We start from the raw sequence: 16785 nt of genomic DNA, 5'->3' as shown, positions 1-16785 counted from the left end.
TTTAGAAACCACAGGCCAATCTATCTTTAATACTAAAAATACTAGAAATGAGAAACCTGCCATAACCTCACAGCTGAAAAGGGGATACATTTTCAATTAAGCATGTTTTGTTGTTGTTCTTGCTCTAATATTGTAATCGGTTTTGTTGTTGATCTGTTGCCTGTCATTCTGATTAATGAAGATAATGCTGGTACTATGCTGCCCCTCCCCGTTTTTTGAATTACATTTTACACTTTTTGAAATGTTCTGACCAACGGTAATAATACACTCCCACATTTAGGAACTGTTGGTTGTCTATAAATATAGAAGTTCAGTAATAAAACACCAGAACTAGTCATTGAAATGTGAACATAGATAAGTGACACACGGCGAGGTTATTTGTAAAATATGAAAAAGGAAAATATTTACTTGTTCTATTAATAGATATGGCAGGAGTATTTGCTGACTAAGAGTTCTAGAATCATAGTTTTTTTGTTTGCTTTCAGGCATTAAATTGTGTACATTTCCTTGAAAGCTAAAACCTTTACTCAAACAATGACGCTAATCTGTCTGTGTTGTTGTCTGTACATATGTCACATAGAGACTTTACACACAACGTAGGACAGTGAATAGGAACATTCTAATCATCAGTCAGCGTACTGGGTACTTGCTCTTTCAATGTGCAAGACATTGAGTTGTGTGCTCTAACCCTATCTCTTTAGGCACCTAATGCTCTGTGTAAGACCCTGAAGCCAAGTGAAGAAGGTCTTTTGGTGCCATAATACCTGCCTGTTTAACATCTTCAGTTGCTTCTCCCACCTAACTGTCTGATACTAGAGCATGATGATGTACATCATTATATTTCAGGGTATGAATTGATTCTTAGCTGGGCGCAGAAAAATCATAGAAATGTAGGACTGGAAGATACCTCGATAAGCCGTCCAGTCCAGTCCCCTGCACGGAGGCAGGACTAAGTGTTATCTAGACGATCCCTGAAAGGTGTTTGTCTAACCTTATTCTTAAAAACCTCCAATGATGGAGAGTCCACAACCTCCCTAGGAAATTTGTCCAGTGCTTAACTACCCTGACTGATAGAAAGTTTTTCCTAATATCTAACCTAACTCTCCCTTGATGCAATTTACTTTTTGTCCTGTCCTCACCTTCCTTTTTATAACAACCTTTTATGTACTTGAAGACTATTATCATGTCCCTCCTCAGTCTTCTCTTCTCCAGACTAAACCCATTTTTTTCAGTCTTTCTTTGTAGATCATGTTTTCTAGACCTTTAATTGTTTTTGTTGGTCTCCTCTGGACTTTCTCCAGTTTGTCCACATCTTTCCCGAAGTGTGGTGCCCACAACTGGACACAGTACTTCCGCTGAGACCTCATCATTGCTGAGTAGAGTGGAAGAATTACTTTTTATGTCTTGTTTACAACACTCCTGCAAATACATCCCAGGATGGTGTTCACTTTTTTTTTTTTTTGTCAACAATGTTACATTGTTGACTCATATTTAGTTTGTGATCCAATATAATCCCCAGATCCCTTTCTGCAGTACTCCTTCCTAGGCAGTCATTTCCCATTTTGTATTTTTGCAACTGATTATTCCTTCTTAAGTGTAGCCCTTTGTATTTCTCCTTATTGAATTTCATCCTATTTGTTTCAAACCATTTCTCCAGTTTGTCAAAATCACTTTGAACTCCAATCCTGTCCTCCAAAGTGCTTGCAACCCCTCCCAGCTTGGTATTGTCCTCAAACTTTATAGGTGTATTCTCTATCCAAATTATTTATGAAGATATTGAATGGAACCTAACCCGCTCCATGATACCATACTTTACCTGGTAGAATGTATAATGGCAGAGAGGGTGAATAGCTATGACTTTCCCCTGAAGGCTTTGGTTTTGACATCCATTCAGAAATGGGATATTGGAGTGGTTGGTTTACTGTTGTCTGGAAATTGTTCATGGTTTCACTGGTAGCACCCTTTTTATGTGGGGTAGTGAGACCGATATAAACTCAGCTTTTGAATCAGTTTTTTAAAATGGTGTATTTGTCCTTCGGACTCCTGGTGTGTTGTGAGACTTGAGCTGTGTGATCTATAAACACCTGTTTGTCTACTGACATCTGGTTGCTTTAATTAAACTCAACTTGTTGCTATCTGCTGTTGGCACATTTAAAAGGGGCTTGTTCTTCTCTCCCCTGCTTATAGCACATCTAATTTGAAAGATCAGAAATATTCATTTGGATTCACACATTACTCTAGCAAGTACGCCCTTTCAGGCTGAGACCGTTGTTCTTGTCAGGTAGCATTTTATACTTCAAGGCAATTGAGAGCCTTTTTTGTTTTTGGTGTTTGTTAAAAAGTGCACTTGGGGAAAAAATGACAGTCCAAAAAATGCTGATGGTGTGAACAGACAGACAGGACACTGAAAAGGATTTCCTTCTAATGTATTCCAAACAGATACTTCAGGGCTAGGGTGACTGCCGGAGGTTTGTTTGGTTTTTGTGGGTGGGGCTGGGAGGCTGTTCTCACTTGGCTCTGACTTACACAAAGACTGAAAGTCTCACATGAAAATATCCAGAGAAGGAGAACATGAATGCTTGTAGAGTCAGAAGCTGCCCGCTACAGCAAGGGAGGTCAGAAAGGACAATGAACATGGCGAAAAGCTCAAGTAGAGTCTAAGCAGACAATACCTCCCTCTCCAATATGCCCCTTATTTTGAATTACTGTGTGGGTCAATCCTCGTCTTTTAGGTGGCAAGAAACCTTGCGCTAGAGCAATGGGAAGAATTGGGGAAGAGAGGGGCAGTTTCTTTATGTGACATGCGCCTCTCTGACAGTGGCTGAAATAGCAGCTAGAAAGTTATCAGAGGCTAAGGGCTGGAATTGGAGAGCTGGAATTAGGGGTTCTGGGGGTGCTTCCGCACATGCTGGCTTGAAGTGGTTTCCATTATATACAGGTTTACAGTTTGGTTCAATAGCTCTCAGTACCCCCACTGGGGCTGCTCCTGGCAGCACTTACCTCCACGGGCTCTACTTCATACAGAGAGAGATGGGGGCGGGGGGGCACAAGGGAGCACAGGTAAGGGGCTGAAGATGAACACATGGGGTCAAACCCTCATGTTTATTATTGTAGAGCCCTTGGTATTTCTGAGGTTGGAGTTTAATTCCCATGTGTATCTTTGGGAGATTTATGAGTGGTGCAACTTTACACCCCTCCCTTGAGGGGAGTGTGATTTGGTGAATCTTAATAGAAGTGAATCTGATATGCCCTTGAATAGCTTTTCCTTCCTATGGGCCAATCAAGAGCAGAGGCCCTTTTAGGCTTTGTTTCAATGTGTTTTTAAATGTGCATCTTTGCCTTAGTCCATCAAATAACCGTAGGCAGGTATCTGATGCAGAGAAAATATGGAGTGTTCCCTCCTAAAAGACTTCCTGCTCATTGATACCGGGGCAGTCTTAAGAGTAATTCCTATGTGCCGAATTACACTGCACTAGGCCCCTCCCCCTGAATCTGTCCCTTCCCCTACTTTTGGGGATGTTTTGCTGGCACACAGCAGGCCCATGGGCGTGTTTGCAATTACTGAGGGTGAGACAGGAACGGCTCTGCCTTATCTCCCTGGTTTCCCAATGTCACTAGACGTGTTTTATTTTGAGATTCCTGATGGTGCTTGGCAAAGATAAACAAAATCTTCCATCAGGAAACCTGGGAGCTATTTCCACAGGAAGCTTCAAATCACTAAAGTAAATAAAACTCTTTTACATTATTCCAGCCATGTTACTTAGCTTGCCTCAGGCTGTTAGATTTCATGCTAGGTGTCATATATTAGGAGTTTGGAGTCTTTAAACAAATTATTTGACTGGAATCTAGTGAATTTTGTTTTTGTCCTCAGATTTGTTTTTTTTTTAAAGTGTTTTTCTTCACTGGTGACATCTAGGAAATGTCCCAAATGTGACACCATAAAGTAGCTATAGCGATGGTATTCTGAGGGCACATTATCCTTTCATGTTAAAAATAGGTCATCTCCCACTGAGTCTCACGGTCCTCCTTGATTTTGTCTTAAGAGTTTTGCTTGGCTTTTTCTAGCCTTTACTGAGCACTGACATTTTCATAGCAAGAAAATTAAAAGAATTTCAGGTGGATACTTTGCTATTTCTTGACACACTGGGTCAAATTCAGAGCTGGCATAAGGTGGCGCAGTAACGCAAGTGAGCCAGATGGTATGCCTTGGGCAAGAGTTGGGCCCAGGGAAGTTGCTGCACCTCCTTACAGCAGGTCTGATTATGGCCTAATGTTTTAAAACAAACCAGTTACCTCCAAGGTAAGTTTGGCTCTCAAGAACTCTTGATTTACATTGGTTTTGCTGAGATCTAAATCTGGTCTTACGGAATCCTGGGGAAAGCAAAGAAGTTGCAGCAGTTGCTAGTCAGCACCAAATATGATCGCTTTATAGCGGGGGCTGCGTTACCATGGATCCCAATTTAAATATTTAAATTTGGGCTCCATCACCACGCCCACTCTATATGCGAATCCGCACGATAGCGATGCGTGCTCTACCGAGGGTCCACTGTATTAGCTGAAGGATCTTCAGGCTAATAGGAAAATAGAAATAATTTTAATTTTGACCCATGATTTTCCTATAAACTAAAAGTGTTCTTGATTTTTGACAGATGTGCCAAATGGATTTCATATTAATTTGGACAAAATGCCCATTGAAGGAGAGAACCTGATATTGTCCTGTTCAGTCAACAAATTCCTATATAAAGACATTGCTTGGATTTTGCCAAGGACAGTTAACAATCAAACAAAAGCAAAAAAGCACATCATTAAGGAATACTCCACTACCCTCATTCTCACCATCAAGAATGTCTCCCTGGAACACTCAGGCACCTATGCCTGCAGAGCAAGGAACATATACTCGGGGGAAGAAGTGCTTCAAAAGAAAGACGTTACAATTAGAGGTGAGCACTGCAACAAAAAGGCTGTTTACTCTCGGATCCTCAAATTTAAAAGCACAAGGAATGATTGTACAACACAAAACAATGTAAAACATTAAAGGACTCATTAAAAAGTCACAGTTGTCTCATATCATCTTGATTTTTTATTACAGTTGCTACCTTTCAGGCTCTGAGGTGGTGCACCTCCAAAAATGGGTATGGACATAGGAGGAGTAGCGAAACAAAAGCATAACACATGGGCTTCCAGTTCAGTTCAGACGGGTGTGTTCTGCTTTGGCAAAGCTGGTGGAAGTTGGGGTTTGGAAGATCCCCTGTACTGCATTGTGTATGTTGTGTTGTTGTGTCCGTTGCTGCCTCCTACTGAGTGATAATGAAAACTTTGGACCAGTTTTATCTTCCACTTTGGTATCGGCCTCTTCGAAAGTCAAAGCTGCATAAACTGATTAACTTTATAAACTGCTGGTTTTGGTCAACAATGGACATTTAATAAGTTAATTTTAACGTGTGGAATGAGCACAATTCAGTTTGAGATTGACTGGACTCTACATTTTTATTTCAATCGGATTTTGGTGGATTTATAAATATTACCTGCTGAGCAAGTTCTAATGCTTATTTATTTGAATAATTTTCTATGCTAAGTACATTAATCTTATGAAGTATCTTCTTGAGGAAGGCCCTGTGGATGCAGGAAAGAAATAAAAATGTTGATATAATGCACAGACCTATCTTATCATTTTTAATAATGAGGATTTAAAAACTGACAGAGATGAACCCTGTTTCTCCAAATAAATCCAGGTCGATTTCCCATTGCTGTGTTGGTCAGTTTTAAAGTTAATTACTGCACTACCAAAAAAGACCTGTGGACATCAGCAAGAGTTCTGTGGCAGCCATGAGGATAAAGGACTTTGTAATGTTATAATTATCTCATTAAAGTAGAAGTGCTACACTCATTCCATTGACAAGGCTAAAGCCATCACAGTGAAATGTTTAATACATTCCTCCAAATTTAAATTTAAAATTAAGGCCATTAAAAAAATCCCTCCCTTTTGGTATGCAGATGACAATAGGATTTATTATGGGGATTAAGAAATGGCCAAACTACTGAAGGAGAATTAAGGGTAATCTAAACTTCCTTTTAAGCATTTCCTTTTTATATGATTTCACTACGAGGTGTTTCTGTGTATTATAAATGCAGTATACGGAAGAAGTTACTATTTTTAATAGATCTGATAACTTTATTTTTTTACAATATGTAGCTTTTATAATTTTTGTTTCATTTATGACTGATCATTTATATAGGATTTACATAAACCATAACAAAACAAGCCTTAGTGACCAAAATAGCCACTGCAAAGGAACAAAGTGGCTGTGCTTCTAAAATAGAGGGTGACAACATGACAACTCCTTGTGCTTGGGAACTCACCAGACTGTTTCCTCCTTTAGGTATTGGGACTGTGTCCCACGGCCAAACTTGTCTTTCACGTGGGAATTGCTTTTGTCAAGTGTGAAAGGGTAAACAATAGCATTTCCCCATCATGCCAGCTTCACGGAGCCTAAAATGCTTAGAAAACAATTAGTAACCTGGAAGTTGTCAGAGTAAAGAAAAGAATAATCATTTAGATCTTGAAATGTCACCTACAGCCTTCTTGTGTACAGTAGCTCTTTTGTTCATTATTAGCATGATGGTTCCCAGAAACAATGTGTTCTTGCAAAGGAATTTGTGTCTCTTTCTTTCTCTCTTTTTTTTTTTCTAAAAAAATGCTTAAAAAGCAAGTGAAATGATAATGGTAATTGCTTTTAAAATGGGGCAAGCTTGTTTTGTTATGACAATGCAGGTCTCCCTCTTTATGGGGCTACACTTGAGAAAACCTTTGGTGGCCTGGTGGACTGCAATGACAGGACTTTATGCATTTTTAATGGAATTGGAAGCCAGAGTGTGGTCACTTGTAGAAGTCAGTTGCTGGCAGCAACCAGGTGATCTGAGCCTGGGTCACAAACCGATGTCGTGGTTAGAAACTGTCCCTGCATGGAACTGTTAAGTGATGATGTATACCACATTGCCCAAAGGGACAGCTTGATAGCCACTTCCTAGTATGGTGTTGGCCAAGTCTCTGAACAGCTGTGATGCTGTACAATGCTATGTTAGTGCCTGGGCATAGTGGCCAGTGTTGGAAGACATGGAAGAACCTCAGTGAAACTGTTTGAGGAAAAGGGTTCTGCATTTGATGGTGAGATAAAGTTATTGTCAGTGCTGATCTCATCAGATTAAACTGAAGAATCATGTCAATTTCTGGCTGTTTCTCTAACTCCCTCTGAGTAGCATATTACTTAGAAAAAATAATTATGTAATTTAAATTTATATTCCTTTTTTAAAAACAAGTGTTAAAATGCAACTGTGTATTTATATTTTCAAACTGGTTAATAAAAAAGGAACATTAAGTGTACTAAGGTAAAAGTATGTGAAATGAAAAGTTCTACAAAAAGTGCTAACAACTTTCCATGTTTTCCCTATTGCCAAGGATTGGTTTTGCAATAGGGATTTTGCTTTCCCACAGTGTCACTTTGAGTCATTGTAGTCTGAAGTCATATGGCCATGCTCTGCCCTCAGTGACACCCCCATGTAACTCCACTGGGCCAAATTCTGCCTACAGTGAGGTTCCCCAGGCGTAATTGAGGGCAGAACTGGTCCATCAGCCCATGTTTATGACCTCACAGAGAGACATGATGGCTATGATGCTAATGTACAACATTCAGCATTAGGGGTAAGATTTTTCAAAAGCGCTGAGCAGTGACTTCACTCTGCTCCTACTGAAGACAATGGGGGCGTTACCTGACTTCAACGGGAGCACAGTTAGGCCAACACTGAGTGCTTTTGAAAATCCCATCCTATGGCTTCACTCCAGCATCAACCAGAGAAGCAGGTGGTCTGGGAGAGAGAAACCTCTTGTTTTAACCACGTCCTTGAAAACCCGCCAACTGCGGCAAAGAAATGATTAAAAATATGTGAATGGTAACTGGCTCAAAGTTTTAAGCAAGAAAGTTTTGCTCACTATGAAAACCCGTCTTTAGTGTATGGATATAAACAAATTAAAATTAATCAGAAATAACTTACAGAATGTGTGATTTGCCTTTGTTCTGTCATCCTGACACACTTCATTTTGAATGGGTTGGTTGTGTTGTTCTGTGGGGATTATTTATAAATAGAAAACTTGGACCAAGTGACTTAAATCTGTCAGCTTTTGTGTGTGAACATATTTTCAAACAATACATCTTCATAGACAGCTTATTTTGCCAAAATGGAACCATAATGTAAATGTCCAGGATCCATAGCTGAAAAGCGAGCAATCTTGTTGGATGGGGAGAAATCATTGTTGATGTTAATACCAATGCATATAGATTTGATGAAGAATGTACATCTAAACTTCACTCACTGGAACTGTTGTTTGTTGATAAGAACAGACTATTTGTTACACTATAAACACATAAGTTAATGGTCATTGCCCCAAGGAATGTACATTCTAGCTTGGGCACAGACAAAAAAATCAGACACAGATGGTTCATAGATATGTTGGAATTGATTTCAGGGGATAAAAGTCTAGCAGAGGTCATTCATTTAGAACTTCTGAAAAGCTTTCAGTGCGTTTGGGTTTATACACATTATATAAAAGGACTAAGAACTAGTGTGAAATGTATTGGAGAGTTTTTAATCAGGTCAGGTAGTCGGATCATAGTGGAAATGGACAGACCTGTTGGATCATGAAGTCCACCCTCCTGAAAGATTAGCATATAATGTTCCCAACAAAGGAGGTGTCAGATACTAAACTGGTGCTGTACTTGATCTTAGCATGTAAATATATGTCGCTGTGAAAAAGTGAACCCTAATCTCGGAAGTTTCCTTGCAGAGAAAGATTGCAGCATCAACCAGTTCCTGCAGGAACTGGGAATTCAAGGAAATCGGCAATGCAGTGCAGGATTGTGCAGGAATGCACTGCACTCTACAGGACCAAAGTGCAAAAGGGATAATATAAGAAGTTGCAAATGTGGTAGAAAAGTTGTTGCTGTGTAATCACCGTCCGTTCTGGAGCTATCCTCCTGATCTTGGTCATACCAGCTTTCAACTTTGTGCAAGAAGGCAGGGGGAAATGGATTGGTTTGGAGATGGGGAGGAAAACAACATCAGGATCGTCTGCTTGCTTTGGGTGCCCAGGGATGACTTAATATTGTGCTTGTTGAACTTTTGAGGTTTTTTCTTATCGTTGGTTGAGGGGGATGTAAATGCTGGACAGCATCAGAACATGCCGAGGTGTGCTTCCAAAACACTAGCGAGAAAGTCATTGAACTCCATTTTATTTCATACATTTGAAAGTGGCTAATATAAAATAGGAATTATTTAGCACTGAACTCTGGAACCCATACTTCTGCCTCTGGGATCAGTGTTTTAGACACTTGCATTATGGGAGGGAATGTTGCCTGGGGAAAATAGACACATTTCTCACAAATACAAGGACTATCTGTGTTTGGCTAGCTGTCATGTGGTTTTGCCAAGATTCCTTGAGTTCAGCTAAACACAAAAACCAAAGATATATGAAGACTTGGGGGTATACAACTCAGTGATTCAGTGCTCACACTCTAGTTTTGAAGTATGATAGTTTACTCAATAGGTCTTACAATAAAGTTGATCTTCACAGTGAGTAAACTATGTAAATTTTATTCACGCACAGACTAGTATATATGCAACATCTAACTGTATAAAGCTATCACTAATTCAGGGATATTCTAACCTAAGGACCAGATCCCTTCGAACCTATTTAAAATCTTGCACTTCATAGTACATTTCTCCTGAAAATAGCAAAATCCTGAGATCGCAAAGAGTCTTTACTTTAGCTTGTAAGAGAATGAATGCAGAAAGCTTTGTCTTAACACAGCATCTGTTGTTGGATCATTGCCATTATGATCTGTATTATAACCAGTTACAACTGATGAAAGGAAATTATCTCAAAAGGAAAAGGCATCACTAAGCCACACTAAATATTCTTTTCAAACAGGGATAGTAAGTAGGGAAAGTGTAAGCTTGGAATTTGGTGGAATGTCTCCAGAAAGCTCTGACATTTTAAAAGATCATTAATGACAATGCAGGAGATTATTTTAAATATACACACACATGATTTTCGGAATGTAATCGTTGAACTCTCGTTTTATTTTGTAGCTCAGGAAGCACCATCCCTCCTGCGCAACCTCAGTGATCAGATTGTGAACACCAGCAATTCTGCTACTTTAGAATGTCAGGCTCAAGGCATCCCCGAGCCCCAGATATCCTGGTTTAAAAACCACGAAGAAATACAGCAAGAACCAGGTGAGAGCTGCAAACACCCTTTCCCCTCCTCAATCTCTTCTCTTATATCTGCTCTGTATCTGTTCGGCTATGTCTACACTACACAGCTTTTAGCGACAGGTCTGTCTCGCCACAGCTGTGACGCTAAAAGTCGTGCAGTGTAGCCGTCATTTGTCGGCTGGCCCAAAAAACTTCCACCCCCCAACGAGCGGCGTTTGCGTGGTCGGCAGGACGCGCTGCTCACACTCGCGCATGTCACCAGCAAAACTTTCGTCTTTCAGGGTTTTTGTTGTTCAATTGCCAGTGTAGACATGGCCTTAGATACTTATGTCCCTGTTACCATAGTATCTGAGCACCTCACAACCTTTACTGTGTTCATCCTGACAACACCCCTGTGAGACTGGGCAGAACTTTCCCCTCCCTCGTTTTACAGGTGAGAGGACTGAGGCACAGAGAGGCTAAGTTACTTCTGCCCACGGTCAGGAAATCCATGGGAGAGCAAGAATTTGAGCATGTGTCTCCCCAGGCTAGCACCCTAACCTCTGGACAGATCTGGTGTTGGGAGATCAGAACAGAATTGGAATTCATCTGCCTGTAGTAGGGGGATCCATTTGTCATGTAGCATTACAGGGGGGAGGGATAGCTCAGGGGTTTGAGCATTGGCCTGCTAAACCTAGGGTTGTGAGCTCAATCCTTGAGGGGCCCATTTAGGGATCTGGGGCCAAAAATGGGGATTGATCCTGCTTTGAGCAGCGAGTTGGACTAAGATGACCTCCTGAGGTCCCTTCCAACTGTGAGATTCTATGATTACGTCCTATTATGAGACATCCAGGTGCTGTTACTTTGTTGGATTTAGATTTGCTTTTCTTGATATGAGTAGAAAAGAGCTGGGGGAGGGGGCATCTTAGAGCTGGATCATCATTGCACTGGGGTTTGGGTTCAAGGCTCAGTTGGGGCTAAATGTTTAGCTAAAATGGCACCAAAATCATGAAATCATACTATTCTTGGGAGACTTCAGCTTCAGTTGGTGGGAATCTCGGATGGGAGAAATATAATGAGATTTCAGCCATATCCTAACCAGAACCTGAAAATAGGGCCCCATTGGTTTTACATCTGATCTGTAACCAAAATCATTCTGACAGGTTTGACTACAGGAATTGGAATCCAATCCCCAATCTCTTGTAGCAAAGTCCAAGGAGGTTTGTGTTTAAGCTTCTGGCTTTGGCCATCTCTAATTATTTTGTAACAAACGTAAGCAACTGGAAAAATCTTAGAATGTTTACCAATAATAACCCCCAGACCACATTATGCTCTTGTAGCAACAAGACACCAAACCAGATATAGGACCCAATCCTGCAAACACTTAGTACTGAGCACATTGGTTACAATGAGACCAACATGAATACTCCCATTGACTACAGTAGGACTACTACCTGTGTGTTTAAAGTTAAGCACATTTAAGTGTTTAAGCCAAGTACTAAGCATTACACCCAGAAATAAAGCACTTTCAAGACCATTGCCGCAGAGGGAGCCTTCTTACTAATGTAAGTGCTATATAAACACCAGTTTCCACCAGAGCCTCAGAACCTGTGAACACTTTGTAACTCTGAAACCAACACGCAAAATTAAGCACCCATCCACCCCCTAGGGTGTTATGTAATGTCTGGCTCATCCCTAATAATCAGAAGAGGATTGTTTTACAGAAAGAGTTTATTTGTTTATACTCCAGGTCCCACTCATTTAAAGATCTTTCACTCCACAGGAATAATTTTAGGACCAGGAAGCAAAATGCTGTTTATCGAAAGAGTCAAAGAGGAGGATGAAGGACTTTACCAGTGTATAGCCACCAACCTAAAAGGATCTGTGGAGAGTAAAGCTTATGTCACTGTACAAGGTAAAGCATTGCATTAGATGGAAATGAGAAAAATCGCTCTAAGTTCTTGTTCTCTATTTGATCTACTTTTTCTCTTTTCCCCTCTTATTTTCTCTAAGCGGCTTATAAGTGGAGTTCTTGCTCTGACTAGGAAGGCAGGTAAGTGGCTTGTTGATCATGTTTCAGAGTAGCAGCCGTGTTAGTCTGTATCCGCAAAAAGAAAAGGAGTACTTGTGGCACCGTAGAGACTAACCAATTTATTTGAGCATAAGCTTTCGTGAGCTACAGCTCACTTCATTGGATGCATGCAGTGGAAAATGCAGTAGGGGATTTAATATACACAGAGAACATGAAACAATGGGTGTTACCATACACACTGTAAGGAGAGTGATCAGGTAAGGTGAGCTATTACCAGCAGGAGAGTGGGGGGGGGGGAAACCTTTTGTAGTGATAATCAAGGTTCATGTTCTCTGTGTATATAAATCTCCCCACTGTATTTTCCACTGAATGCATCCGATGAAGTGAGCTGTAGCTCACGAAAGCTTATGCTCAAATAAATTGGTTAGTCTCTACGGTGCCACAAGTCCTCCTTTTCTTTTTGTACATCATGTGTGATTTCTGAATACAGCAGTTTGAGGAAAGTCTTAGCAAGGGGAATGTACCAGGTTGGAAAGGAAGCCAATGGGAAATGCTAACTCTGAATGTGTTTATACTGACCTAAAAAGAGGAATTGCTTCAATCCAACAAAGAGGACCAGGGAAGAAGATAAATGTAAATTTAGTGTAATAAAAAACCTTACCCATTCATTTTCTCATTTCAGGCTACTATAAGCCAGAATGAGACATTTTTGATATTTTCCTTTTCTTGGTTTTAATATAAAGTGGGCTGCTATGTCCAAGCAGAAGAGTTTTCCGGTAAACACAAATGCATCTTTCAGAGGTATTTACTATAGGAGCTAGGGGTTGTTATTGTTACTCCTCCTCAGGATCCTCGTGCTATTCATCTGAATGTCCAAACTTTTTTTTTTTTTTAATTCTCTTGGCCTCAATGGTGCCTTGTGGCAATGAGTTCCACAGGCAAATTGTGCATTGCGTGAACAAGTATTTTTTTCTTTTATCAGATTTAAGCTTGTCATTTTTCAACTTCATTGAATGAGCCCCATGCCATTAATTATTGTGTGCACTTTGGACACAACCTCTTTTCGCAACTCAACCGTCCCAAGCCTTTCAATCTCTCTCCATAGGAGACATTTTAATTAGGCAAAATATTATCAGCTCCTTCAGGCAAAGACTGTCTCCCTGTGTGTTTGTACAGCTTGTAGCACAATAGACTCCCATCCCTGTTTGTTTGGGTACTGCCACAACACACACAACGTGAAAAAGAAATCAGGATTGAAATGTTCCAGTTGCAAGTTCTTTGGCTTTCTTGGCCCATTGGCAAGTTCATTGCTGTAAAAAGTCAGCGTGTATATATGAGCAGGGCTACATACAACAGAAGAAGGACTTGTTGCCAGCTATGTTTTGGGGAGTAATTTTAAATTTGTGTGGGCATTCTCAAAAAATGACTCATTTTAGAGTGCTTTCAGTTTAACACACCCGGCAGATTAGCTAATTTGTCTGGACAACGTAATGTTACCCTGTATTGTACTTGTATTCTTTTATTTACTGATAACATTTTGTGGGCTAGTTTCTGGGGAAGCAGTGTCTCCTTGTTGCCTGACCCAGGGAGAAAGGGAGGATAGTGGATTCCTGTCTGGGTAAGTGTCCTTCATGGACGCTAGATAGAGCTTTTGGATGGTTCTGATAAAAAGCTTTAGCCAAGTAGAAATGGGGGCCAGTGAGTTAAAGACTCCCCAGCACTAAAGTCTGGAAAAGGAAAGAGACAAATCATTTAATCAGCCCCCCCGCAAAAAATCATGCTCAGGGAGAAGGCATCCTCACCCTGTCTCTCCCACCCTCATGAAATCTCTGTGGTCTCAGCAAGGGGACAATGGTCAAATGAAGAGTGATCCCTGCCATCATCCCCAAGCAGCCCATCATCCCCTGAACAAGTGTCCCTCTTCCGAGGGACATGGAATTGTAGCCATTCACCCAGCTTTGGCTCTGGAGGGTCGAGAGCTGGGCTCATCTCCAGTTTTTACTGCATTCTCGAAAATGCACAGTGTACAATTTCTGCCGGTGTTACAAAAAATACTGACGTTTTTGATCTGCATACAGTAGCTCGCCAAGTACAGTAGATCATATGAAAGAAAGCTGGGCAAGTGCCTCGTGTCCAGGGCTGTGTTTAACAGACTGGAAAAGTGGTTTGTAAAATAACCAGGAAGGAAACTGTCTGCTCTTTTTATTTCCTTTGAAAAAAAGTTCTTATACTTACAGATAATACAATGTGTTATTTTTGTATCAGAAAGGGAAGAATGGACTGCGGAATCCAAGAGGGTTCTTTAAATAATCACAGTCCTTGTTTAGTTTGGAAGCCACGCATGTAGGACAGTCAGTGGAAGAGATGTAGCCAAAAAATGTCACCATAAGCCATCAAATCACCTTCAGCTTAAGAACTGAATGGGAAATAATAGAATGAATACAAATAGCAAATCAGAGTGAGGCACCTACACATGGACAAAAAGATCCTTTTAAATGGTGCAGAAGGTTTTCAGTGGATGTTTGCTGTGGAAGGAGTGCATGCGAGCTACTTATTGCAGCTTGCACTTAGGGGTCAGTTCAGCCACTTGTCACACTGCTCAGACCTCCAGCTGGAGAACCGTTTAATAAAGTCCTCTCACTGAAGTTTGGCTCTGCAGGTATTATGCACACTGCAGAGGGGTGTGTCTCAGTTAAGTAGCTAGTTTATGAAGGAGTAGGATGATGTAAAAAGGGGTCTAGGTGTAAAAGAAGGAGCTAGTTTTACAATTTATACCCAATTAAATTCAGGCTTCCACCGAAATAAATAAACAATAATGTATCTTGGTTTAAAGCTGCCTCTGGACAGCTTTATATGACTCTCAGAGATACGACAAAGGAACTATGAATTGTGCTGGACTTGATTTAGCTGGACTGAACTCATGACAATAGTTTGCAACTTACTTGCACATTTTGTATATTGACAAACACGTTATGGTAGCTTGTGCAAAGAGGCCCAATCCAACGCTCACTGGAGTCAATGGGAGTGTTTCCCCAACTTTAATGGGAGGTGAAACTTAGACTCTAACATTTTGTTTGTGTGGCTATGAAATAAATTGTCTCTCTGAGTGTATGGTGGGCGGTCATTAGTCTGATTCCATGCTGCCTTGGGCTGTTGTCTCAGTAGACTGCCCGAGCTAAGCAGGGATAGATCAGATCAGTGCATGGATGGAAAAGCCTTGGGAGCTGCTGGAAATGGTACTGGTGTTTCTGGTTCAGTGCTGAACCAGTGACACCGCGTGGCATTCCCTATACTGCACTCGTGGATGTGCTGTCTTGCAGACGAGAGATAAAATAGTCAGGATGAGAAGTGAAACTGACATCCTAACTACCTGTGGTCACGACAGAGGCTGTGACTTCTTCACAAGAGCAGAAAAAACAAGGAGGACTTGTGGCACCTTAGAGACTAAGAAATTTATTTGAGCATAAGCTTTCGTGGGCTACAGCATCCGATGAAGCGAGCTGTAGCCCACGAAAGCTTATGCTCAAATAAATTTCTTAGTCTCTAAGGTGCCACAAGTCCTCCTTGTTCTTTTTGCTGATACAGACTAACACGGCTGCTACTCTGAAACCTGTCACAAGAGCAGGATTCTTAAATCTGCTACTTGAGCTGACTCCCAGCATGGATAATGATATTCTACTGACCTAAATTGTCCTTGCAGTTTCAAATGGATACACTATCCTTCTTCACTTCACTCCTTAACAATTGCAGAGCAAACCGTAGTGGTGAAAAAGCTGCTGCATTCCACCAGGAACTGGCTGCACGTCAGCTTGTGGGTGCTGTGATTTCTGTGTTAAGGAATGGTGGCAGACACTCTTTCCCCGCCAGCTGCTGCTGAATAAATGTCAGAAACGGTTCCTTGTCACCTGCACAGGCACTGAGTCACGTTCACAGGATAAACAAGAATATGGATGTGTAAATACACAGTCTGGAGAAGGTCCTGTGTTATGTTAGAGAACAATCTAGCTGTATTAGTCTGCAGCTCACAGCACATTTGTCATAACAACGTTATAAAGGAAATCATCATTTGCGTTGTATTTGAAATGGAGTTGTTGTTTTTTTAAGTACTCACACCTGAGAGAAATTAATCACATCCCAGGGTTTGGAAAAATAAATGCCTTGAATCCCAGTTTGTAGTTGTATTCATATTTTTTATTTTGCTAGAACTTACTTTCATAGCTCCAATAGGGACAAGCCTGAGGAGTCTTTTAAATATTGGACATGAGCAGGAATCTGATTATCACCTTCACAATTCCTGCACAGCAGACTTGTCACCGCTGCAGAAAACAATTCAAATGCCGAACAAACCTCTGCAGACTTGCTTAAAACAAGGCACCGCATACTCCTTGGTTACCCCATCGGCCCACCAGTGAGACATCACTCCTTCCTCTTTCAATTGTCAGGAATGGTGCCAAGCTTTGACACTGCTGCAAGTGTGGCCAGCAAAAAAGAGTGAACTCGTGTTC

General features: G+C 40.9%; 1 protein-coding gene across 3 annotated transcripts in view; it reads left to right on the top strand.

The window, feature by feature from the left end:
- Positions 1-16785, top strand: part of FLT1 (fms related receptor tyrosine kinase 1) — a 138737-nt gene that overhangs the window by 85379 nt on the left and 36573 nt on the right. For 2 of the 3 annotated variants that reach the window (XM_074958971.1, XM_074958962.1), the window contains 3 exons: positions 4650-4940; positions 10144-10290; positions 12032-12163. In XM_074958971.1, coding sequence (XP_074815072.1) covers positions 4650-4940; positions 10144-10290; positions 12032-12163 — 570 coding nt within the window. Of the gene's footprint in view, positions 1-4649; positions 4941-5089; positions 8000-10143; positions 10291-12031; positions 12164-16785 lie in introns of those variants that run through there. The other variant, XM_074958980.1, reaches the window with a different exon arrangement.

Source organism: Natator depressus, chromosome 1, assembly GCF_965152275.1.
Source record: "Natator depressus isolate rNatDep1 chromosome 1, rNatDep2.hap1, whole genome shotgun sequence".
In the NCBI taxonomy this organism is placed as follows: domain Eukaryota; kingdom Metazoa; phylum Chordata; order Testudines; family Cheloniidae; genus Natator; species Natator depressus.
The sequence above is the reverse complement of the archived record's forward strand: the minus strand, read 5'-3'. Positions and strand labels throughout refer to the sequence as shown.